Source organism: Cyprinus carpio, chromosome A6, assembly GCF_018340385.1.
Source record: "Cyprinus carpio isolate SPL01 chromosome A6, ASM1834038v1, whole genome shotgun sequence".
In the NCBI taxonomy this organism is placed as follows: Eukaryota; Metazoa; Chordata; class Actinopteri; order Cypriniformes; family Cyprinidae; genus Cyprinus; species Cyprinus carpio.
The window spans coordinates 11,924,156-11,950,364 of NC_056577.1; the positions used below are offsets into that span (position 1 = coordinate 11,924,156).

The window sequence follows — 26,209 nt, forward strand, 5'->3', positions numbered from 1 at the left end:
GCATGGCTATCTCACCTGAGAGCCGTACATTCTGATCAAACACATTAATTCCCTCAAGAATCAGGCGAGAACAGAAACCGCCGCGAATGCATCGCATTAAGCTTGTTCAACTCCACCGAGAGGCGAACGCGCTCGTGCAAACGCTGGCAAAAACTCGAGTACAGACCTCTGCTCTAGTTGTTCCGCGAATTCAACAGTGAGCGCATCCTACTCCCTCGTGAGTCAAACGCACATGCTTAGTACACAAGGCTTGAAGACAAAAAAGAGGGTGATGCGTTCTACAAGTGCCCTTTTATATCCGCAGTCGCTCATTAGCTTACGTCATAGGCTTCCGCCTGCCAATGTCAAGTTCATTGTCGTTTTTTCATTCATGCTTCAGGCACTGGCAACGCTGACAGCGTTCCCATAGCGCCCTCTAGAGGACGCAGCGTGGAGTTCCCTTTCGAAAGGGAACTGTATTTTCTGCAAGCTTATTTCAAGATAAATGTTGTCGTCTTCGCCTTGCTTGCAATCCTCATCTATTAAAACTTTGGTAGCGAGACACTGGTTATTAGAGATGGGCGTATCGATCCGAAGTATCGATATATCAGTACTGATGCGAGTATCGAAAGTATTGATACTCAAACAAAAAATATCGATACTAAGGTGTGTTTTATTTACCAGTGATTTTGTTTATTTTAAAAAATAATGCATTGAATTGGACGAATAACCTATGTTACTAAATAACTGTGTGGGATGGAACTATTTTCCTGCTCATCTGAACACACACAACTGTTGCAAGACAGAACCAATTCATCACAGTGTTCAATCACTTCTGACAGTGCATTCAAACAGGGCTGCATTTCCCAAAAGTATCATAAGAAAGCATTAAAGCTTTTGGGAATGGCAGCCCTGAACAATGCCTATCAGAGGACAGAAAAAAACATATATGTTTGAGTTATGTCTCAATAAAAAAATAAAATTAGCCTACATAGTTTGTGCAATTACATTTATTGAATACAGAAATGACAGAGCTCATGTTTTAAAGCAAAAAACTCTGGAATTCTTCTTCTTCTTCTTCTTCTTCTTCTTCTTCTCATTATTGAAAAAAAGCACATAAGCATCTCAAGGGAAAATACAAGTATTAAATTGTTACAGAATTAGGAAAGTGGGGAAAAACCTAACATACAAACAAAATAAATAAAAATAAGCAAGCATATAAATGTGGAATGATTAACTCTTACTTTGTTTTAATAACTGAAAACGCAACATGAGTCTATTCTCTCTGCCATCTCTGACGTAATCAGCCAGCGCTGTTTTGGACTAATAGCTTGAATGTATTTGCTTACTCCTTACTGGATCATTGGACTGAAAACTTTCCTGGAGTTTATCAGTTTAAAAAGATCTGATCGCAAACAGAGAATTGAATGAAGTTTAGGTTTACAATAGAAATTGAAAAAAAATAACAATTAAATAATTCAAACAACCAAAAACCATTAAATTACCATCTAACCAAAAAATGAAAATTAGACTGCGTTTTACTTACCCTCGAAGCATCCTAGGTGTATATGACTTTTTTCTTTCAGACGAATCCAGTCAGAGTTATATTAAAAATGGTCCTGGCTATTCCAAGCTCTATCATTGCAGTCAGCGGGTGTTGCAGTTGAACAGTCCACAAGTCGTCAAATAAAGCTTGCGTTTCCATAATAAAGCTTGCTACAGATGGCTCCTGGCGGATACAGGCCATATTTTAAACCTAATAAACACTTTTCTATCACTTCCGCTGACTGTCGTACACTGAAGCTGTTCCAGGCGGAAGACGCAGCAGTGTATGTGCAGTGTGTGCGCCTCTGAGATATGCTAGTCTCGCAAGTTTAATTATAGGAGCAAAGGAAGCAAAGGGAAACCAGTCTCCTCTTGGTTCATATCGAAATCCTCCTACATTTTTCTTTACAAATCCTTTGTACTTCTAATTTGTGACGGGCATCTTGTTTAGTTCTCGCTCCACATTCGTTACTAACCATACAATGCCGTGCGTCTTATGTCATCCGCCGGAACTACTTCAGTGTATGACAGTCAGCTGAAGTGAGAGAAAAGTGTTTACGTTTGAATTTTTGGATATTTTTCTTACAAAAACTCATGGATTTGCTACAGGGGGCCTATATTCAACCCCCAGAGCTGTCTGCGGGATGTTTCAATACGAATGAGCAACCTCAACTGCAACACCCGCTGACTGCAATGACAGAGCTTGGAATAGCCAAGACAATTTTTAATATAACTCTGACTGGATTCGACTTAAACAAAAATAACAACTTTATTCAACAATTCCTTTATCAACAGTCTCCTCTGTGTCTCTGACTGTTGACAAATGAATTGTTGAATAAAGTTGTGATATTTGTTTTCTTAGCTTACAAAAAGTATTCTCGTCTCTTCATAGCATTACGGTTGAACCACTGGTGGCAGATGGACTATTCTGACGATGTCTTTCATACTTTTCTGGACCTTGACAGGGTGACTTACTTGGCAGTCTATGGGACAGTCACAGGCCTCCCGGTATTCATCCAAAATATCTTAAATTGTGTTCCGAAGACAAAACGAAGCTTTTACGGTTTTGGAACGACATGTGGGTTAGTGATTAATGACAAAAAACAATAACAATAACAAAATAACAAAATTTTCATTTTGGGGTATCCCTTTAAAGAAGAAAGTCATAAGTCCTGGCTCTCCTCACACTGTCATGTCAAATTAAAGGCAAAATGTCCTAAAGTATAAAAAAAATAATAGTATCTGGAAAAGCTTGAATAGACTATCAGTCTATTGACTTGATCATTTTCTTTGGTGTGTTGGTTAAAAATTTTGATAAATTGATCAAGAATAAACTAGAGTCCGCATACCAAATCAAATTGTGTCAGCAGACAATAAGAGAACTGAATCTGTGACATGAAAATAGTCATTTAATGTGACAGATTACTTTTGTATCCTATCTCATATTTTTGGCTTTCGCTACGTATCATTGATAGCATTAGTTCCAGTCTGCTAGTGTACGTTACACTAAAATAAAAAGAGCTATACAATTATGTAAACATATAACGCGCATGAAAACAATTACAGTTACTACTTTGTATTGACGCGTGTTAAAGAGGTGTGTACTTACAGAAATTTCTGCAATATCCCAAATCGTGTACGCGCATTCACCGACAGCTCTGAACATCACCATGAGCGTGTGCGCGCAAAGAAGAAAAAGCCTAACAGGACAGCGTTGACGCGGTGGCTTGGAAAAAGAAAGAAAAAAACCTAAACTGCGTAACGGAGTGCCATTCTGAATGAGATTCAGATGTTTTTGTCGACGGACACATACAGGTTATTACGACAATGTGCGACGCCTCTCTCTGATGTTCCAGATTTCGTTAAATCTGCTCTCGTTTCTTTGCGGAAGATCCATCATTGAGATCTTGACAGCATTACAGCCGATGAGAGGTGCACCGGATATACTATTTATACTCAGACACAAAGAGCAGCAATAATGCGTATTGTCGATTTTGCCATAGATATTTGTTTTGCAATGTAATCTCAGTCCTCTCACCTGTTTTCTAGAACGGAGGTGAAAGGAACAGAACGGGATTTTTTTTTCACCGAATGCATTATCATAACAAACATCATTTATTTGATTCATTCATGAGCAATTCTGGTGTGACAAAAAGATTTATTCTATCTGGCAGATCAAATCAAGGACGGACACCTCTTTACTACTTAAAATTAGATCAAATCTTAATTTATCTCCAGTCAGTGGACTCGCGGCAGAAGCGCATTTCTGAGGGTACCGGTGGGGTAGATAGGGGGAGATAGAGACGCCGGAAATAGCAGAAACAAATCACAGGAGAGTAGACGGCTGGGAGCAAGCGAGAAAAATGCTACCTTCGCAAGAAGCCTCAAAGATTTACCATGACAACTATATGCGTAACTCTCGAACCATCGGTGTCCTGTGGGCCATCTTCACCATCTGCTTCGCCACCATCAACGTGGTAGTCTTCATCCAGCCTTACTGGATCGGGGACAGCGTGAGTACACCACATGCCGGTTACTTCGGGTTGTTCCATTACTGCGTGGGCGACGGTAACTCGAACCGGGAGCTGATTTGCCAGGGAACATTTTCCGACTTCAGTTCCATCCCGTCCGGCGCGTTTAAGGCGGCCTCTTTCTTCGTGCTGCTGTCCATGGTACTCATTTTGAGCTGCATCGCCTGTATGGCGCTCTTCTTCTTCTGCAACACCGCCACCGTCTACAAAACCTGCGCTTGGATGCAGCTGCTTTGCGGTGAGTATTTTCTTTTTTCTTTTTAAGGGTTTTGTGGGAAAAAGATACATCTAGAACACGGCATAATTTACGTTTAGTCTAGATGTATCTCTCTTTTCAACAAAATACACGTTGGTGTAAGAACTGATGCCTGATGCTTGTTTATTTGAATGGAGCTCATTGTGTGTGCGTGTGATTTCAGTGGGCTCAGTAATGTTCAGCTGTTTGTCAGTGATCATGCCTTCATTGCCTTGTTAGCGCACAGAATTTTTTTTTTAATACATTTGTAAAAATGCATTTTCGGTAATACTGCACAGTGTAAAGTAGGCTATTTCTCACATTTTTATACAGAAAAAAACAGGTAAGGGTCTAAATCAATAAAGCATTTTTGTGTTTTCTGTGGACTTAATGAATCTCTTTTTATGTTTGCAGTATTTAATATTGTACATTTCCATACAGTATGACAGTGGTCTGTTTTCCTATAGAAAACAAGTAAGCTAATCTTACTGTTTACTTTTTCCTGTAATGGGGTAATTTAACTTTCTGTGGTTGTCAGATATTGTTATGTGGTGTTATGTTATTTTAAAAAGTAAAGAAATCAACAACAAGGAAAGAAAGAAAGAAAGAAAGAAAGAAAGAAAGAAAGAACCGTGATGTCTAGATAGAAAAAATCTTGAATGGAAGCAAAAACAGGGTGAGCCCATCCTTTTGGCAGGCACATACATAAATATGTCTATAAATATATATTATTTAGTTACATAATGTCTAATACTAGTCAAGTATTAATTATCAAATTATTTAAATGATTTACTGTGTTACTGATTTTGATTAGGCTCTTTACTGTGATATTGATTAATTTGAAATCTCACAGTTCAGCAGAAGTTTAACAGACATATTGCAAGTCCAAATTTTGATATCTTTAATTCATATTAATTAATTAATGATTATTATTTGGTTTAGGCAGAATTAAAATTTGGATTTTAGTGAATGAAAGCCTTAATGATAACAACATACTACAGTTACTAACATTAGCAGTGCTGTATATGAAGTTTATAAAAAGGTTTTTGGATGATTGTAAACACTGAAGTTTTTTTTGTTGTTGTTGTTTTTTTGACTGTAGTGTCTGTTTACATCAATGATGCTGACATATTTAAACTTTGGAAAAGAATAGTTGTGATGTTTGTTTTTCTACTCCTACATGTTCCCCTACCCCCTTTTGTATGGCTTCTATACAATCTGTTATTCAGACAGGGTCAGACAGCCTAAAAAGCCATGGGAGCTGTTGTTTCTTGTGCCTGCAGTGCTGTGAAAACTTCTTTGTCCCTCATTTTGTACACATATTTATTTGTGTGTGGTAGTGTAGCTTTTTAAACTGACAAAATCGTTTGATGCAGAATTATCCAGGAACTCTCTAGAACCCTAGAGCAACATTCAAAGACCTTTCTTGCCTTGGTAAAGATCAGTATACATGACCCTATCATCAGAAATACACTGGGCTAAAATGGGATTCATGATGGAAACCATTGTTCACAAAGAAAATAATAAAAGCTTGTCTCGCATGTTTGCTAATTAGCAACAGAATGATCCTCAAGAATTCTGGAACAATGTGAACAAATTAATGAAAAGTGCCACTATTTGTTTGACATTGGCCTGGTTATGTTTGATGAAAACCAAACACTGTATTGCTAGAGAGGAACCTCACACAATGAGAGATACACTACATGTATTTAGTGTGTATTAGCATTATCTGTACAGCGTGATCTCTAATTGTCATACCATTCAAATGTCATAAAAAAATTTTTTATTTTAATCTCGAAAAGCAATTTAGTGTTCCTTAGAGCTCATTCTCTTTGATATAAACATCTTTTGTAAGTATAGTGTAATACCATGTATCTTTAATCAGATGCACATTTAAAACTATACTTTAATCTAATTTCAGTCACTTACATGTATTTCATTACCATCATGCACCGTTTAAATTATTCCAGCTGCTGAAAGAAGAGTCTACAAATGATTTGTCACCTGCAGCATTCATATAGCCTACTAGCCTGGACTCCTTCTTTATGTATACAAACGTGACATGATGCAAAGATAAACGACCTGAACCACTCAAATTAGAAAACATTATTACAAGCTTACTATTGTGATTGTGCTAAATTAAGATAATAACATTACTGATAATAAACACTGAACATTACAACAAATTAAATTAACTCAAATGCCTTAAAGGGGTCATAATACATTGCTAAAAAGAACATTATTGTGTGTATTTGGTGTAATGCAATGTGTTTATGCCGTTTAAGGTTAAAAAACACATTATTTTCCATATAATGTACATTATTGTTTCTCCTCTATGCCCCGCCTTTCTGAACGCATACATTTTTAAAAAGCCCAATGTTCTAAAAAAGCGAGGTGTGCTCTGATTGGCCAGCTATCCAGTGCATTGTGTGACAGAAATGTTACACCCCTTATCATACTGTGATACCGATTCCCAGCAGGACCAGACTCAGTCCAGCTGCTCTGCTCATGCACATTCCATCATCGGTTCTCTTTTAGCAGTTCAGTCAATGTACTGTTAGGAGTAACTGAATAACTCGGGAAATTGGTTTATTTCACGTCAGAGGGAGGTCAAGCACGTTTATAAACTGAATAACTTAATTAATTTGTGGAATAGTGTGTACTGGAGACGCAAACCGTTTCAAACGATTCAGTTCAATTTGGTTAACTGGTTCGATCGGTTCACTAAGAAGATCCGGTTAAATAGAATGATTCATTCGTGATCCAGACATCACTAGACAAGACAAAACCAATAAAACCCGTTACAAATGAGGCATTTGTTGCATCCAGTGGGTACATAATTACTGATTATAATGACTTACTGCCTTTACTGTACTGTCTTTTTACGTGTTGTGTTGAATATCGCGCTGCATAAACGTAAAACCGTGTCTGCATTTGTGATCTGAGAAACAACCAACAACAAGCGCTACTCTACACTGCTCAAAATTTGCATTTGAATGGTCATTGGCAAATTATTTAAATATAAAAAACGTACTTACAGGCTGTGAGTCAGAAGAGCTAGGCTGTCCTTGCGAAGTTGGAACTGTGCCCCACTTTATAGAAACAGCCTTTGTGCCACAGACACATTGTAGGCTAGTCTGCAGGTTCAGGAAACAGTCCTCATCCTCCATAAAATGCGGAGCACACATTTGAATATTTGTCTTGAACTGTTCCGGAACAGTGTTGTAAATACAACTTAACCACTGATTTCTAGTTGTGTCCTCTTTTGGAAGGCCAAACAAAGTAGTTTCGCTTTCACAACGAAACACACAGCGACTCCACAACATGGCAGAGGCGGCAACAGCGAGAATAAAAGTTTGCCTTCTTCTTTGCGTGAACATTTGGGCGGCATTATGCAAATCTTCCCACATCGTGACATAGACATGTGGGGGCGTGTTAGAATAATCCGTTTTAGGAAAGCATGGTTGACTCTTAACTTTTATAAAGAATATCTCTCCAAAGAGAAAGAACAAAAATTAAATCGCATCATATGACCCCTTTAAAAACAGTAATGCCATCAAAATGAGTGTTTACCAGTACTAAGTACCCCCAACACTGCACATTTGTATGTCTCCCTAATAAAACACACCTCATTCAACTCATCAGCTCATTACCAGAGACTACATGGCTCTGTTTCACTTCACTTTATGCATACAGTATATACTCGAAAACTTCCTTAAGCAGCAATTTTGGAAGTACATTCCACTTTATCAGATAGGTGAGGAGGGTTTATATGGATAGACCCTCAACTCATGAATTTGAGCAAGGAAAGCACATAGTCTAGGAGTGCTACAAGGATTTTGTAGGCCAACCCTGAAGTAAGCATTACCCTGGTTTCCATGACAAAAAGCTAATAGGATTTTTCCATTGGCTTGTGGATTTTTGCAGAAAATAAGCTCTGTGACCAACAAAATTTTGTGATGGTTACACATATTGTTCATCAAGAGATTTTTCACAAAGCAATCAAATTTTTGTGAGTTTTTAAGCCTAAATACAATCAGAAGTAAAAAGCTGAAATTAGGCTATAAATGAACTACACCACGGTTGCACAACTAGAACATCGCCACCACTAAGCTTCTGACAAATCTTTTAAACTTTATTTATAATCTACGAGTTGGAAAATGTTAGTTTTCCAGAATAGTTGAATAGAATAATTTGCAAGGGCAAAAGTATAAACACAACAATTAATTTTAGTAGTATATGATAATAGTATATTAGGATTCCTGTTCACCGAATGCCCCCAAAAACCTCTGTAGTCCCATTTAGTCACTTGCATTGAAACACTATTTTCCTGTTTTACAATGTAAAGCTGGGTTGGCACAATCTGAATTGTATAAAGCGCTTTACATATATATGAAGAGTTTGGTTCCAAAATGCGATAAACGCCAAAATATTCAAAATAACTTTGCAATATTCGCAGAGTTATTAGGTCATGTATTCATCTTAGTTTTACTCCTCTACTTTGTACTTTGTGATCAACAAACAAGGGCTGCACAATAAATCGCATGTGATTGTCATCCGCATCTTGCCAGTAAAGCCGGTTCTGTGATTAATAGTACCGATAAATCTCCATCACGTGCTTTTAGATGGAGCGACATTTAATACACAGAGCCACAGATCACTGACAAGCTGCCTTGTATCGCATTCATTAGATGAATCACATTCGATTATGAATGTGATATTGCGTAGCTTGTCAGTGTTAGTGTTTTTATTAATGCCATTTATGTTTTTGTTAATACAGCACATACCACTAATCAACTAAATGAATGTAACATGGCAAAGATGAATGCACTTTTGGAAGGTGAATGTAAGGGAAATGTCATTTTGGAATTTCTGTGTTCTAATGTGATATTGTTGTTCATGTTCTCGTTCATGATGAAATTTTCTTTTATTGCTGTAATTAATTCATAGCATTAACAAGATGACCCGTTGAATTCATTTCTGAAGCGATGACTGATGGATGTATTTTTATGCCTGCATGTAAGTATTGATTATGATTATAATTTATAATTAGTGTTGACCAAGTTCAGAGGCTGTCATATGTGGATCAACTTACTATGTTGTGTGTTTTCATCAGTTTCAATATGAAAAATAACTTTCATATTGATTCAATAGATTTATTGTATTTTGAGGGGAAAAAAAGTATCATGGATTTATTGCATTTTGGGAAACAAATAATACAATTTTATAATAAATCTTTGAAAACCAAAACCTGGATTTTAATTTTTAATGTTATCATAACCTAAAGATGCTATGTGAAAGTTTGAAACAGAAAATAGTGGTTTTCATCTTGCCACTTTCTTGGTAAAGAAAACACATTTTTACTCAAATTAATTTAAATGGATTTATTGCATTTTGGAACCACACTCTTCATAGTGGCAAGTGGCAAGATGAAAACCACTATTTTCTTTTTCAAACTTTCACATAGCATCTTTAGGACTTATTAACAAATTCTGTGACATCTCACTTTAAACAGCAAATTCAGGAGATCTTCCTTTTTTGATGAATTGCAGGTTTGTTCAGGAAAGACTGCAATTTGTCCTTTGTTAGACCAGATTGCAACATATGTGTTTGTGCATCATTGCATATCTCCTCCCCTAATACTGACATGTCTCTACAAATTAAGGATAGAGGGATGCATGAAAATTAATGCAAGACCATTGATCTTGTACACTATTAATGGATAAAAATCAACGAGGTCCTCTTATTTAATACAAATGTAGTCTGAATTTTGAGACTATTCTCTGTTGAACAGTGAATATCCATATTAATCATCTCCAAATAACTACTGCTTCCTGAAAATAAGAATTAGACAGCATTATTGTAATGGGTTAAAATTAGTTTAATTTCACCCATATGTAGACCTTCTTCATTGTCTCCTACCAGAAAATACATTCCTTTTTATTTTGTGCCTTTGGCAGTAACTCAGTTAGTGACTAAAGTGGAGTCCTGAATTTAATTAAAAGTTGCAATTGCCATCTTAATGATCTCATTAAATTTTGTTTCTTCTTCCCACCTAAATTACAGTTGAAAACAGAATGTTTCACTAGCTAACCATGGACTACACTTGTATTTACAATGCTTGGCTGTCTATGTTTATTTGCTTACCAAACTCTGGGTCTAGCTTGTTTAATTGCCTTACTGGATCACCATCTGTCAATTTCTCTTTTCAGGGAAAAAAAAAAATACTGAAGTGACAGCCAAAGGTTTGTATACACTTTTGTTCCTCTGTTAAGTCAAGATTAGATATCAGAGCAGGAAATGGGGTAGAATTTGCCACTTTAGAATATATTGGTGTAAGAAAAAGGAAATATTATTGAAAAGCTTTACTATAAGTTGTTTCAACAGCATGGGTCTAGCCCATTTAATTTTCCTACCATGCAACAGTTGACACCAGGATGGAAATGAACTCTTGGGAGGCCATTGTTAATTCAGAGATTGTGTAGCCAGAAGTAATTCTTTTTTTTCCAAGTTATGTCTAATTAAGTACCCTCACAGGAACAAATTAAGTTTTTAGTTACTATTAGATTTTGAACAGGGATTCTGCCAAAGTGGGTTAATGGGCTTTCTCGCTTTTTTTAAGCTTATGGTAAATGTCTGTCACGATCTCCAGCTGGAGTGCCCACGAACTCCACCCCTGACTCTTGCTACTCTCACAGACTACATTTCCCATAATCCTTTGCCAGACTCATCATCACTTATTGCATTCACCTGTGTCTTGTTTCCTTCATCAGTCTCAACGTATTTATAGCGTAGTTATCCATTCATTAATTGCTCAGTATTGTCTAGCCTGTAGCATTCCCAACTTCCTATGTTTTCCTGGTTCCTTGTTGCCTTGCCTTGTTTTTGACCCTGGACTGTTTCTGATTTATTAATGTTTGCTGACTTCCCTGACCTTCACCTGTTTTGTGGATTACTCTTTTGTCTCACCCTGAATTATACCTGTTTGCTGTTGTTTGACCCTGCCTGTTTTGACCACAATTCTAATAAAAGTCTGCACTTGGATCCACTACTGCGTTGCTACGCCTCCCAACAGTACATAATGTCTATGTCAGATAAAAGAAAAAATGTGTACTGAGACACAAGACTCTTTTTGGACTGTACAGTGTGAAACTAAAAGTAAGCTAAACTAGAGCTAAAATGCATTACTTTCAGCACCAGTTTTGGCTTACAGCTATTTCCAAAACCATGTTATGGACAAAGATGCCTTGTTATGGACAGGAAAAGCCACTTGTTTCATTACAGTGCGTGTTCATGCAAGGCAAGGCTTTTTTGTGTGTGTGCAGAATCCCTTCGCCAGAGATGAGGTAAATAGCATTGCAGAGCAGACGATATTAGTGGATCCATGATTTATTAGACTATCGATTTCATTTTTATCAAGCTATCATGTTTATTTTTCCAATCCACTGGTCACAACTGAAAGCCAAACTTAGGAATAACTTGTATCCATCAGGCAGGCAATAATATAAAGTAATAATAAATCAAAATAAATAAATCAAAGTAATGGAGAAGCGGTCAAATCAGTCAGCAGGACACTGGGATTTTTCTTTACTGACTGCGGGGCTTCAGGCTGTGCACATGTCAATGATTTTGGATCATATTTGTCTATTTGTAAATAAACAAGTTGATACTGCTGCAACGGAAGGCAGTTTGGGAACAAAATGTCTGAATTCCTACATACCTACTTCCGTTTCAAAATGAGATTTGATCAAGTGGTGTATTCCAATGTTGTTAAGGACATTCAAAACTAACAAGGGACTCCTTTAATGGACTTTGTTAAAGGACTAAGATCTAAACAGGAAAAGTTTTTGAATTTTTATCATTTGTACAATTAAAACATCTTGAATATTTTTAATGTACTATTTTAATAAGCATCATTGTTTTAAAATCAACTTTATATAACAGCTTTTTCCATGAGAATTGCTTTACATGGCATTAAATCTTTAATTAACTACCTCTCTAAAATGTTATTTTCAGAGTCAACCAATGGACATACCTCTGTTTTTAATGGTACCCATTAACTGTTCGGATACTATTTTTTTTTTTTTAAATATTTTTTGTATTCAACAGAAGAAAGAAACTCATACAGGTTTGGAACAAGTGGAGGGGGAGTAAATGATGACAGAATTTTCCTTCTGAAATTGAAACTACTTCTTTAATAAAATAATACAGTCATTGACATAGGTGTTAAAATCATTAAACAGAGGGAATCATAAGGTTGTTTTGCCTAAATTGTTATGAGAAAGGCCTTGAAAGGCTGCCACATTAGGCCGGGGAGAGAGGAAGGCCGTGTAGGCCATGAAGATTACTACGATAGGCCATGGTATGAGAAAGGCCACTTAGTCTATGAAAAGAGGTCCACGTTAGGCCTTGTAAGGTGAAGGTCACGAAAGGCCATCTGATAAGACTGAAGCCAATAGATATGGTGAAACAGAATGAAACTACCACCAGTATCTGCAGAGATAAACATGCCTTGTTTTTAACTTAAAGGTGCCTGCTGAGCATTCTTAGTATTTATTTAACTTATATGTTATGCGTTCTGGTTTATTTTCTTTTGGGGGTTAACTCGTCGGGTTCCAACAGTTAGATGGAGTTCTATCAAGCAGTTGCAGATTTCAAGCCCAAAAATATTTATACTTATTTTAATACCGGTATTTACGCTTTTTCTGAGTTTTCTGTTAGACTTTAAAATACTACCCATTTCACTAACCTAATTGAAGATTGATAAATAATCTTGTGGTGCCCTTGTAGAAGGATAAGAGCACTTGACAACAACATCTTACTAGCTAATTGATTATTAGCTAGCTATTGAACCGTGCAAAAGCATTGTTTAATAAAAACCCTTGCACAAGAATAAATTTAGCACAACAGTATAGCAGTACATCACAAATAGGCATGCAACTGACCAGAACATTAATAATCCACAGGGCACAGAAGTCTAAATTTTATTCAGCTTAGATACAGCAATAGCTGGATGCTTTTGTCCATATTAGGGATTTCCTGGCACATCACAGGTTATTACTTCTATGAATTTGTTTTGGGGTTTCGGCACGAGAGTGGCCACTGGATTAGAGTATTAATGAAATACAGCATGACAGTGTTTAATGCTGAGCAATGTTCACAAACACACCTTCTCATTTTGGATCCGAACAAAATGCTATGTCATGTCATTCTCTTTTCTCTTTGAATTTAAACGTCCCCCGCTTATTCTATGCCCATGCACATGACACAAATTCGCATGTCAGAGTTCACCAAGCTGGCGTTTCTGGTCTGATGAATTAGCATGCATATGAATGGAAGTCAGTGGAACAAAAAGTGCAGTGTGACAGCCCGAGGACACTCATGCAGTAAAGGATACATGAACGAAGGAACATAAAGACAAAACATACTATTATGACAACCAATGGCTCAACGAGAAAGTATAATGCAAACGACATAGACTTTATCATTGGAAACTATTATATAGCCTATAATAATTAAGTGTCATTATATGAAACCACATCAGATAACAAAAGGAAGTTATTTCAAACACTGGATGTTATTGAATGATTCTGAGTAAAAACATGTCATTAAGTATTATCATTTTTTGAAAGAAAAGTAGTAAATGCTTCACATCAAAGTTTGAAAAATATATTAGGGTCATGTTTCTATTAAATGTACGTTAAAGGTGACAGCTGAGCTTGCTAAGATATTGCAGCATTATGCAAACCAGTCAATACATTCTGTTCTCAGTTAATAAGTAATAAGTAATATAGTTAACCAATAATGTGCTGATCAAGTAATTAAAACTTTGTTATTTCACAATCGCACTGAGCCAAGGTGCAACCTAGGATCAATCTGGGTTAATCATGCAGCGCTATTCCGCTAGATTAACCTCATACATGAATCACACCACTATTGCTCACTTAATATGACCGTGCACTGTGTCTTAAACACTGTGAGTGAATAGCCTAGTAGTGATATGACGTTCGGCACAGAAGCTTCGAAGCTTGTATCAAAAAGAAACAAAGCATCTCACAGTGCAGCACTGTACCAGCTTCACAAAGCTTCGTTTCACCATCACTAGTGAATAAACTTGCAAAGAATAAATTCTACACCAAACCACAATTGCCACAAGTGCATAAAATACTTATCATGGTGTTGGCTGATGTAGATGAAGACAGAATGCTGAAGGAGACATGTTTTTTTTGATAAGAGGCCTGGGGAGTCTTAGATGAAAGCTTACATGTGTGTACAGACAAAAATATAAATTGGAGATTGAGATGCGAGTAGAGTTGATGCGACAGGTCAGTGAGCATTTGGAATGATAGCTGACATGTACTTAAAAGCCACACTAGTGTTTCACATTTTTCATCGAGAAATTGATTAACGCATTTAGTGGGATGATCAAACAACTGCAAACATTTACTGTGAGATTAGTTAATTGCATAATATTTACAATACAGCATGCATCATGAAAGGGACGTCATTTACACAATCGTTCACAGAAGGTTAATTTTAAATTATATGTTGTGATTTTATGAAAACTCGTGCTCATCACTCTTCAAACCCGGAAGAACGTGATCGCAATTCCAACACCACCAAACCTTCAAACCATCAAGACTTTCATCTGAGACTGCATTTGGACACTCGTTCAATTGCCAAGGCAATGCAAGTATCGTACATTTAACTAAACGAAACAGAGGTTTTGTATAAGCTATAGACCCTGTTGTAAAATGGTATTGATTGTTTCTGCTCAGGTGGTTAACTGACTCATTTTCCACAGCTGCATTCTCTGGTTTCATTCATCCACTTTAACTCCCCTTTCCATGCATGTATAAGTGTGAGTGTATGTTTGTTAGACTAGTTCTGTGTTAGTGTTTAGTTAATAAAACCTTTGTGCACAAATTACATGAGTTTCTGATTCTGTCACTGCTTGTGGATAATGTCCCTTTATTGATTCCTGATATTGTTACATGCTCTAATGCACTAGTACTGTAAGAAAGTTTTTCTGTGGCCACAAAAATATAATTTCTTAGATTTGATATGAAATTACACTGAATGTTCGCTGGATAAACAGTTTAGTTGATGGTAATATTAATTCTGCTACAGTTACTACTGGCAGCTGCTATATTATAATGAATTGTAATTATTTATTTACATTTCCCTTCTGAGTTAATTTGCTGCATACTATCTTAAAATGAAACAGTATGATATCATAAAGAACTAAAGATAAAGAAACTAAGGATAAAGAGCAGTTTACTGTTCTTTGATAATATTTCTTACCTGACATGATTTTAAAATTATTTCTCAGTTCTTGACTTTCCATTTTTTCTTAATATAGTATTAATATGCTATAGTATTATAATATTAATATCATGCGTTTTATCTAGTTTTGCCTGCTTGGTTTATTTATTTACCATTGTAGTATTTTGTCAGGTCAATAGATTGGAGTAGTGTGTTAAAAGTATCTAGAAAAAAAGTCAAAATGTTTCTGTCTGTATTTTGTTCAACTACAGCTATAGCTGGATGTTTTCACCCATATTAGGTATTTCCTGGAATCTTTTAAATTGTATTACTCCTGTGAGTCTCTGTAAGGGTGTCATCATGCTTTGAGATAAATGAAACAAATTACATGTGAGAGTTTAACGCTCTATTATGAGTAAAAAAAGAAAAAAGATAAAAAGAAAAAAGAAAGATATTTAACGATAAGTAAATAAACGATAATCTGTAACTTTTTATCTGAAAGAGCACATTTTTTGACTAAAAGCCCAGAGGAATGTAATTATAATTAAACATAGAAAGGCATAATTTCCCATTTCCCATTTCAAGGTTAACAAAATAATTGCAACTTACTCTTTGTACAGTGGCCAAATCTGCAACGGGGTGGAGATGGGTGAACTGGTTGGAGGTATTTCAAGATAACAGAGGTGGAGGTGAGTGAGTGGCGAGTGGTGGTATTGCTCCCTTTTGTGCTATGACAGACAGTATGCAAGTCCTGCATACTGTGTCATATCAGACCACACTAGAGTAGTAGTCGTGCATTGTTTCGGCTTCTGTTTTATGACGGGTGACAACCAGCATTAAGGCTTTCGTCTTTTTAAGGCATGGTGGCATATTACATTCTGCTTTCATTATTTTGCCACCACAGATCCTCCATTGAAGTTCAAAAAGACATGCCAAGAAACTGGACAATGTGTGATGCCTCTGCCATACCTGTGGTTGCTTTCCTCTCAAAACTGCATAATGGCATGGAGAAGACTGTGGCATTCACATCAGAGCACTTGTCACAAAAAAAGTTCCATCAGCAAAGAATTTAGTTACAGAGAGCAAAGCATTGGCATGCACGTGGGCTTAGAAATAATGCTATATTTTCCTATATGGCCCTACTTTCACTCCAGCATGGACAACCTCATTAATGTGTTCCACAGGCATGGACCATTGACGTCTATGCCTCTAGCAATGGGCAGACAGGCTGCAGCAGTATCATTTTCTATTGCAGTTTGCACCTGGTAAGGACAATGTGGTGGTGGACCTGTTGTCATGCTCCAACCTTGCTCAGCCCCACACAAACAATTTTGCACCCTTGTTCATGGGTTTCATGCAAAAGCATGAACCTTCTTTCCGATTGTTACATGAACTATCTAGTTGGGGGAATCTTGCATTGCCTGTCGAAGACATGCAGTAATTCTAACATCTTTCTCTCACTAAGCTCTCAGCTCTTCTCCTCTTCTGTTTCAACATATGAATTATAGCCTCCAAAATCATCATATTTAGTTGAATATCTGTGGTAAGTTACCACTAGGGCTCTTTGGGTGTTGTAAATGAGTGACTACTGGTGTCATATTGATGCTTTTCCACTGCATGGTACGGCACGGTATGGCTCGGTACGGTTCACTCTTGAGGGGGGGTTTTCCACTGGGTACAGTACTTGGTACCTGGTACTTTTTTTAGTACCATCTCGGTTGAGGTTCCAAGTGAACTGTACCATTACCAAAACGTGATGTGTAAGCTCTGCTGATCACGGATTGGCTGGAGAGAGTCGTCGCTACCTGTGTCACTGAACTTGTGACACAAACACAAAAGAACCACTAGATTTAAATCAGCACAACCGGCCAATGATCAAACGCAACCGAATGAGCGCACCTTTTCAACCAAAAGGTTTCGTTGTCTGTTGTGGAAGTACAGACGTTCCTCTTGTTGATAGCAGAGGAGCGGATACAGCGAGAGCTTGATGGGGTGACGCGGAATGACATGACAGTAGGCAGTCATGGCAGTAGAGGCGGCGCAACTAGAATGACATTTGAATAATCCCGCCCACTCTAAAGCGATACAAAACTGCAGTGGAAACACAAACCGTGCCGAGCCGTGCCGTGCCGCACCATACTGAGCCGTGCCGAGCCGAGTTGTATCACGCAGTGGAAAAGCGCCAATAGTGAAATTCTTTGGGCAGCTCTTTGCCCCTTAGAGCGTGCCCCAGCCAAAGAGTGTGACCACCAGAGGTGGGTAGTAATGAAGTACATTTACTGTGTTTCATTGACTTTAGCAATTGTTTGGAAAATTTTTACTTTTAAGAGTACATTTAAAGATGTGTACTTTCACTTTAACTCCAGTACATTTCTAACAAAAAACTGTACTTTTACTTAGTTACTCAACTGTACTTTTACTTAGTTACTCAACCAATTAGCATGTTCACCACTCAAGACCCACCCCCAAAAGTTCTGGACCTTTGTAAAAGTACTACCTTGTGAGCAGGGACTTTCTGAGGGGCAAATTTTTACCCTGAACTTTGTTTAGATCCTGGTTCCTGCTGTGGAAACACACAGAGTACCACCCCAAAGCCCCTAGTTCCTGGAGAAAGTTTCTGCTGTGGAAACGTGCTTCAAATGTGCAAATTCTACTGTTTGCCTGTGCAGTCTGTGAACGATACCACAGGTATACATTTGATTTCATTTCATGTAGGTAATACTTTGTAGTTGTGGTAAGCTAGATCTTTTACAACTGTCATGATTAAAGTGAAATGAGAAATGAATGAAAAGTGTTGATTACGGCATTTCATTTATAGCAGATTTGCTTAATTACGTTGCATCAGATTTCTTTTTTAGCATGGTTTACAGTGTTCAGTATTATAACCAATCACACACATTTCTGTTGAGCTTATGACTGCAATATCCAATCAGAGGCATTTTGTTTTGTCACCGTGCAGAACTTCCGAGCTGTACGCATGTACGCATTGACTGATTGCATTTGTAAATTCTCTCATCAACATAAACTGCAGAAAAGAGATTGACTGTGCAGTGTAGACAGCTTCAGTGATTATAACGGGAGTTTTTGCAAAAGTGCATCAGACAGACGCTCACTTTGCTTGCTTTCTTTACATAATCTATTCCCAGTTTGAATAACCATTTTGTTTTCCATGTTACTGAAACAACCAATGTGAAGTCTTGATCTTCTAATCTGTAAAAAGCAATGCATAAACTGTTCATGCTTTTCCCCTTTCTATTAGGCCCAATTGACATTAATGACCATTATTACAATATCAAGAGCAATAATCACTATGCATTTTATGTGTAAATACATGTACATGAGCAGCATTAAACAGTCTGAGTAAACTAACATAAATGCCATGCCAGATGCAGCTTCTGTTACACCTTTGCAGATGCCTTTTGTTGATGTTGAAAACAAAGAGATTGGTAACAGTCTATGGCAGTGGTTTTCAAATTTGTTCCTTCACCCAGAGTAACTTGCATGTCTCCCTAATTTACACACCTGATTCAGATCATCAGCTCATTAGGAAAGAGCTCCATGAATTCAAATGAGTGTGTCAGATAAGGGAGACATGCAAAATGTTCAGAGTGGTGGGTCCCGAGGAACAGGATTGAAAACCACTGGTCTATGGTATTATGATTGATTGAAGTAACTGGTGACATATGACATAAAAAAACAGATACATTTAATAAGGTAGTTTTAAAATGGACCTTAATTAAAAATGCCCCTGGAAATCGGGCAAATATTTCCCTTTAATAGAAAAGTTAATTTCTGACACTGATATGTCTGTAGTCCAGAGTAACTAGTAAATAACTAGAGTAATTTTTTGATTGGATACTTTTTTACTCTTACTCAAGAAACTATTAGGATTTTTACTTTTACTCTTACTTGAGTAAATATTTCTATAAATACTTGTACTTTTACTTGAGTACAGTTTTTGGACACCACCTCTGGTGACTACTGACTGTAGGTTACATTTGTAGTAGAGTTTGCCATTTTATTAAATGCCAAAGGGTTTCACTAAATAATCACTGCATTGTAAAACCCCATCAACATACCACTATAAGTGTGTGGATTCTACTGCCTGATTCACTTATGCAGGATGGGAACTTGACATTTCTCTGACCAAACTCAAACATTGTTGTGCTTGTCAGATTAGGGCATTACCTTTATTTAGTTAGCGCTTTATACAATACAGATTATGTCAAAGCAGCTTTACAGTGTAAAACAGGAAAACCGTTTTTCAGTAATGTAAGAGGACAATAACAGTCAATTTTTCAGTTAAATTCAGTTCATTGATGATTCATTGATGTCATCATCCAGTTCAACTCTCTTGCAATAGTGTCTGTGCAATAAAGTCAAGTCAAGTCACCTTTATTTATATAGTGCTTTTGACAATACAGGTTGTGTCAAAGCACTTTACAGTATTAAATAGGAAAATAGTGTGTCAATAATGCAAAATGACCATAGTAAACACTTAATTTTTAGTTAAAGGCAGTTCATCATTGAATTCAATGATGTCATCATCCAGCTCAGTTCAGTTTAAATAGTATCTGTGCAATCAAGTCGATGATATCGCTGGATATCAAGTGTCCCAAACTAAGCAAACCAGAGGTGACAGCAGCAAGGAACCAAAACTCCATCTTTGACAGAATGGAGAAAAAAACCTTGGGAGAAACCAGCTCATTCAGGGGTCCAGTTCTCCTCTGGCCAAACGAAACCAGCAGTCCAATTCCAGGCTGCAGCAAAGTCACATTGTGCAGAGGAATTATCTGATTCCTGTAGTCTTGTCCCGATGGCCATCTAGGAGACAAGGTCTTCACTGGGGATCTGTCTCTGGGGTTCATCTAGTTGTCCTGGTCTCCACTGACATTCAGGGCTGTCAAGGTCATCTCTAGGTGCTGATCCACCATGTGGGCTAGATACGTATTGGATCTGGGTGACTGCAGTGACCATAAAGCCAAGAATCTTGCCTTAAATTAAGTGCCAACAACTAAGCAAGCCAAAGGTGACAGTGGAAAGGAATCAAAACTCCATCAGTGACAGAAATAGAGAAAAAACCTTGGGAGAAACAAAGTTTGGGCAGTTCTTTTCTTGCCAGACAAAACCAGCATTATGTGGTTTAATTCCAGGTTGCAACACAGGTCAGATTGTTCAGAGGACTTGTCTGGTTCCTGTGGTCTTGTCCTGATGGCCGTCTAGTTGACGCGGTCTTGGCAGGGCATGTGTCTCTAGGGCCCATCTAGTTGACATGGTCTCCGCTGACATTCAGGGCAGAAGAGGCCATCTCTAGGTGCCGATTCACCATCTGGTCTGGATATGGACTGAATCTGGGTGGCTACGGTGACCATCTGTTCTGAAAACAGACTGGATCTGGGTGGCTATGGTGACCTCAGAATAAGAATGAAACAGACTAATATTAGCCTAGTTGCCATTCTTCTTAAGATGTAATGAGTACATTGGGTTTTATGGTAAGTGTTCCTGGTTCCGGTTGACATAATACAGCCTAAAAATCCTTGAGTTATAGAAATGTGATAGTGTGTTATGTGTATTCCAGGTTAAAAAGAAGGTTCTGTAATTTAGATTTAAACTGACAGATTGTGTCTGTTTCCCGAACAACACTAGGTAGATTGTTCCAGAGTTTGGGCGCTAAATAGGAAAAGGATCTGCCACCTGCAGTCGAAAGGGCACTGTATTGCTGAACCACTTACACTGTTTGAGAAATTATGTCTCACAGAAAGTTTTAAAATGACTGAACTGCTCTTATAATCTGTTTGGATTCAATCTGCTGTACATGCTATAGTGCAGAAATCTTTCCTTGAATTTCCCACATTATAAACGCGAAACCTGCAGGAATGTGTAGAATTATGTGCACTCTTGTTCCGAAATTCAGGCCCTGCTTAGCTAAGTAAATAAATATAAAACTATAGTAGCCTATTTACAAATGAAACTGACCTGCACTTGAAGTCCTGAACAGGGGTGCGTCACAAAGTTAGGTGGTTGGAACTACAGCTCTCGACCTGTGGTTAGTTTCTTGTTAGTGGCCTATGTGTGCCTTACCACGCCCAGAAACAGACCAATGCCCTATTAATTTACCAGTAGACAGAGCAATATGTGGGCAGGTAATAGATATATCCCAATTAAAGGACAAAGGCAGGTGCTGGTGTACAAAAATATATAACTTTTTTCTTTGTTACTTTTACAATATTAAAATGTTTAATTCGTAGCAGAGCAAGTAAATAACAACTCTCCAATGTACATGTTCAAGGCAAGTCGTAAACCCTTTGAATATAAAACACAATACACACTACACTCCAATACACAAGCAGGAAATCACACCACAAATCAATCAATCACATTCGCGTGATACACTGCAATCGGCACACTTCTGTGCTAGACATTAAAGGGAACGACTGCACATTGCCCCGTGCCATTGCACCATAAAGACTTTACATTATACCACTGTCAATAACCAAATAAACAAAATAAAAATACAATACGATATACACAAAGCAAAATACAAAGAACACAACAAGAAAACGAGTCTCTTCCCCTTAGCACTTCTCAACGCGCTCACAGAGCGTTGCGTCCAGTTAACACACGACAAACACTAAATCAGTTTTTGAAGAGTGCGCATGTGCATAAATACCTAAGGGAATCCCGGAGTATGACGTTAGAGGGAACCCATGATTAATCAAATTTTAAATAAAGCAAAATGACAGAGAACAAAAAATAGTCATCAAGGGCCATGTTCAATACAGCAGCATCTTAGAGATGTCTAATCGGTTAAATAGCAGAAGTTATTCCTCCACCACATGTATGTGACGTCATTAACAATGGCCCTATGTTGTTAAAGTAATGTTGTTCAAACAACGGAGATGTCATTTTGCTTTATTTGATGTTTAATTCATCGTGGGTTACCTCTTACGTCATACTCCGGGGTTTCCTTTAGGGATTTATGTACATGTGCACTCTTCAAAAACGGCGCTTTAAGAGGACGAGCAAAAATACATCGATTAAAATGCATTTATATTTAGATATAATGGAATATATAGATTGTACTGCATGTTAGCTTGCTTAATAAACCAAAGACCATATTTATTTAAGCCCATTTCCCTTGCTAACAAGAAACTATGCTTCAAACAGCAATCAAATGTGATCAGTTCCAACCACGTAAGTTTGCGACGCTGTTTGCGAATGTTCGTTTGAACTATGGTTTCAGGAAACACCGAATCATTGGACTATGTTGGTAATGACGGAACTTGCGACCATAGTTGGCTAACGATGCTTTTGGGAAACGCACCCCAGGTCACAGGTAGTTTTGCCTCTCTGCTCAGTGATTACTCTGATCAAAACCTTTTGGCAGAGGCTTAGAGTGTGCGAGAGAATCAGAGCATTGGTTAACCAATTCATCATTTATTAGAGATTTATTATGGCGAAAATACAGATTCAAACTAAAGTAACTAGCCTTTTTTGAAAATATAATAAGTAGAAAGTACGAATTTGTGTAAAAATGTAAGGAGTGAAAGTAAAAAGTGAAATAAAGTACTGATACCAGAAAAAACTCTATCAGTATTTGTACTTCGTTACTTCCCATCTCTGATACCTCCTCATTCACTTCTACAAATTGATGACGGTCAGATAAGTAAGATTTGACCCATGCCAATGCAATTCCACTAATGCTAACATGATTTTGTTGTCTAATCAAAAAAATGTTGTGGTCGATAGTGTCAAACTCAGTGCTAAGATCCAGTAGCACTAATAGAGAGATACAACCATGATTGGATGATAAGAGCAGGTCATTTGTAACTCTAATGAGAGCAGTCTCAGTACTATGATACGGTCTAAATCCTGACTGGAAATCTTCACAGAAACCATTTATCTCTAAGAAGTTGGGCTGGCTTGATACCACTTTTTCAGAGCTGATACCGATTCCATACCAAAAATTGAGTATCTGCCGATTCCGATATCCATCCGATACCAGCACGTTTCTTTTTAAATGTAAGTCTAAGTGTGGAACTTCTATACCTCAATGTATAGGTCAATCATCACTCTTTTGTATGTTAAATACAACCTACTAAATATAGACAGCTTTGTTATAAAGGAAAATAACAAACAAAAAATATATATAATCGTAATCTGACAAAAATACTATTAGAAACTAGGTTAATGGATAATTCAGTAGCAAAGGTTACTCTAGAAAATTCATGAGTGCACAATAATTTTATAAAATTCTAAACTGTTATTGAAAAATACATACCCTACATACTGGTAAAAAAAAAAATAATAATAATATAGTCTCAATGCACAGTAAGTTGCTTTGGATAAAAGCATCTGCTAAATGCATAAATGTAAATCTAATGTAAATGTAAAAAAGAAAAAAGATTACATTTTTTAGTGGGTTACAAATAAAAGTGAATAAGTGTAGGACTAAATCTGGTGGGCCTACACATTGCTCTTTGTATTGTTGTAAAATACATTAATGAAACACAAGTAATATATTTATATATAAATATATACTATAGTAGTCAACATTTGAAGTGGATCGAAACCTTTAATCAAAGTTGTTCTAAAACCAGAACAATACCCATTCTTGTCCTAGGACAACTTTGATTAACTTTTTTGATCAACTTCAAATGTTGTCTACTGTATAAATTAAAAGACATTTATTTTAAATGCATAGCAGAGAAATGAGGCAGCAACATATGATAGATAAGACGAACAAGAAAGGCTATTAATAATCTTTAATTGCACAAAAGTATTATAATACTAAAGGCTCCAAATACAGAGCGGCACAAAGCACGTATGCACATCCCGTGCGCAGAATGATGCGCTTGAAGCAACATGTCACAGGGCGCAGCACTCCGCATAGAGAAGTTGAAAGCACAAAGTGAAGAGATATTGATGCATAGTGTATTAAATTTGTGTGTTAGTTTATTGAGCCTTTTCTTTTAACAGTTTTACATTTCAGTTACTGTTCTCGTAACAAACAATTCATAGTGCTCTCTACTCCAGTCTTGTGATCTAACCAGATATCCGGTAGAAATTTACACGATTTAGAAACCGCACAAAACTCCAGCAAGATAAATTCCTTTTATGCAAAACCATTTATCTTTATTTACATCATTTAATCATCTTGGAGAGAAGTGGTATTTGAATTGTATGCCGTATTCTATTCATATGGAGAAAATCTAAATAAAGTGACGGGGGAAAAAATCATCTTGGAGACAGTTTTAGTGTCTTGACTGTCGTAACCGAACGCGACATACAGTTTGAGTGCTCAATGGAGGATGACAGACAGCCGCAGTGGAGAGAAGAGTTTAAGTGAACTTGACTTGAATATTCATCTGTACCTCACATTAAACTATGAAACAGCTTCAGAACACTTGAAATATAGTGCACGAAAACGTTATTGTGCTTTCTAATGTTCATGTGGCTTTTGTGGGGCTTAATAATAACACAGAATAGTTTACACACTAAATTGGATTTGGATCACACCCCTACTAAGAAGGAACATAGCTAAAAGGATACTGCCTTGTCTAGTATTTTAGACAGAAAAGGGATATTTGAGATCAGTCTGTATTAACTAATTCTCTAGGATCAAGTTGTGTTTTTTAATGAGAGGCTTAATAACCAGTTTTAAGGATTTTGGGACATATCCTAATGACAATGACAAATTAATAATATTCAGCATAGGATCTATGACCTCTGGAAGCACCTCTTTTAGTAGCTTAGATGAAATAGGGTCTAACATACCTGTTGTAGGTTCTGATTATTTGACAAGTTCATACAACTGTTCCTCTCCTATAGCAGAGAATGAATTGTGCCTCTAGGGATCTACAAATCGATACAGCATAGTATAGCGATATTTTCTGCGCCAATACTGTATCGATACACGGACACAAAGTATCAATCTTTTATTATACAATTTGGTAGAATAATAACATTTACTTACAGTCCGCTAGATGGTGGTGTTGAGTTTTTTCTAAAAAAATTTAATGTACGGCAAGCCGTTGATTATTCCTGCTTATTTCATGGTCATTTGCCAAGTTATAGACAAGTTAAAACTAGTATTGCTCTTTGCTGCACAATATTTTCATCAGTTACGTTGACAACAAGTTTATATTGGCCTACTCCTGAACGTTTCTGTGTGCGCAGTCTCAGCCTCAGACGTCAGATTACTAACTCCTCGACTATGGAGTCCTGAACTAAAATGAACTAGATTAATATAAAGAAGAAGCAAATCCAAAGAAAACAATAGCAGCTGAAAATAGACTGCAATCAAAAAAAAAAAATAGAAAAATGTCAAAAAATGTAGCAAAAGAACTAAAATATTGAACATTTCCATTTCCACCATTAGGACAATAATTAAGGAGTTCCAGTCAACAGGAAATGTTACAAATCTGCCAGTATATTGTCTGTGTCTGTACAGTCTTAATGCAACATGAGGAAGGCCAAAGACTCTCCAAGGATCACAGTTGGATAATTGCAGAAAATAGTTGAGTCTTGGGGTCAGAAAGCATTATAATGGGCCGTGGTTGGATCGTCCAACAGAACAATGATCCAAAAGCACCATCAAAATAAACACAGAAATGGGTCACTGTGCACAAAAAGAAGGTTCTGCCATGGGCAT

The 26,209-nt window shown here is 37.1% G+C and overlaps 1 protein-coding gene across 3 annotated transcripts in view; it reads left to right on the top strand.

Moving 5' to 3' along the window:
- The first annotated feature begins 2,845 nt into the window (after window positions 1-2,845).
- LOC109073547 (LHFPL tetraspan subfamily member 4 protein-like) overlaps window positions 2,846-26,209 on the top strand; it is a 40,933-nt gene continuing 17,569 nt past the window's right edge. The window contains exon 1 of one of the 3 annotated variants that reach the window (XM_042758077.1): window positions 2,846-4,293. In XM_042758077.1, the coding sequence (XP_042614011.1) occupies window positions 3,888-4,293 (406 nt within the window). In that variant the 5' untranslated portion in view covers window positions 2,846-3,887. The remainder of the gene's footprint in view (window positions 4,294-26,209) is intronic. The other 2 variants (XM_042758079.1, XM_042758078.1) reach the window with 2 other exon arrangements.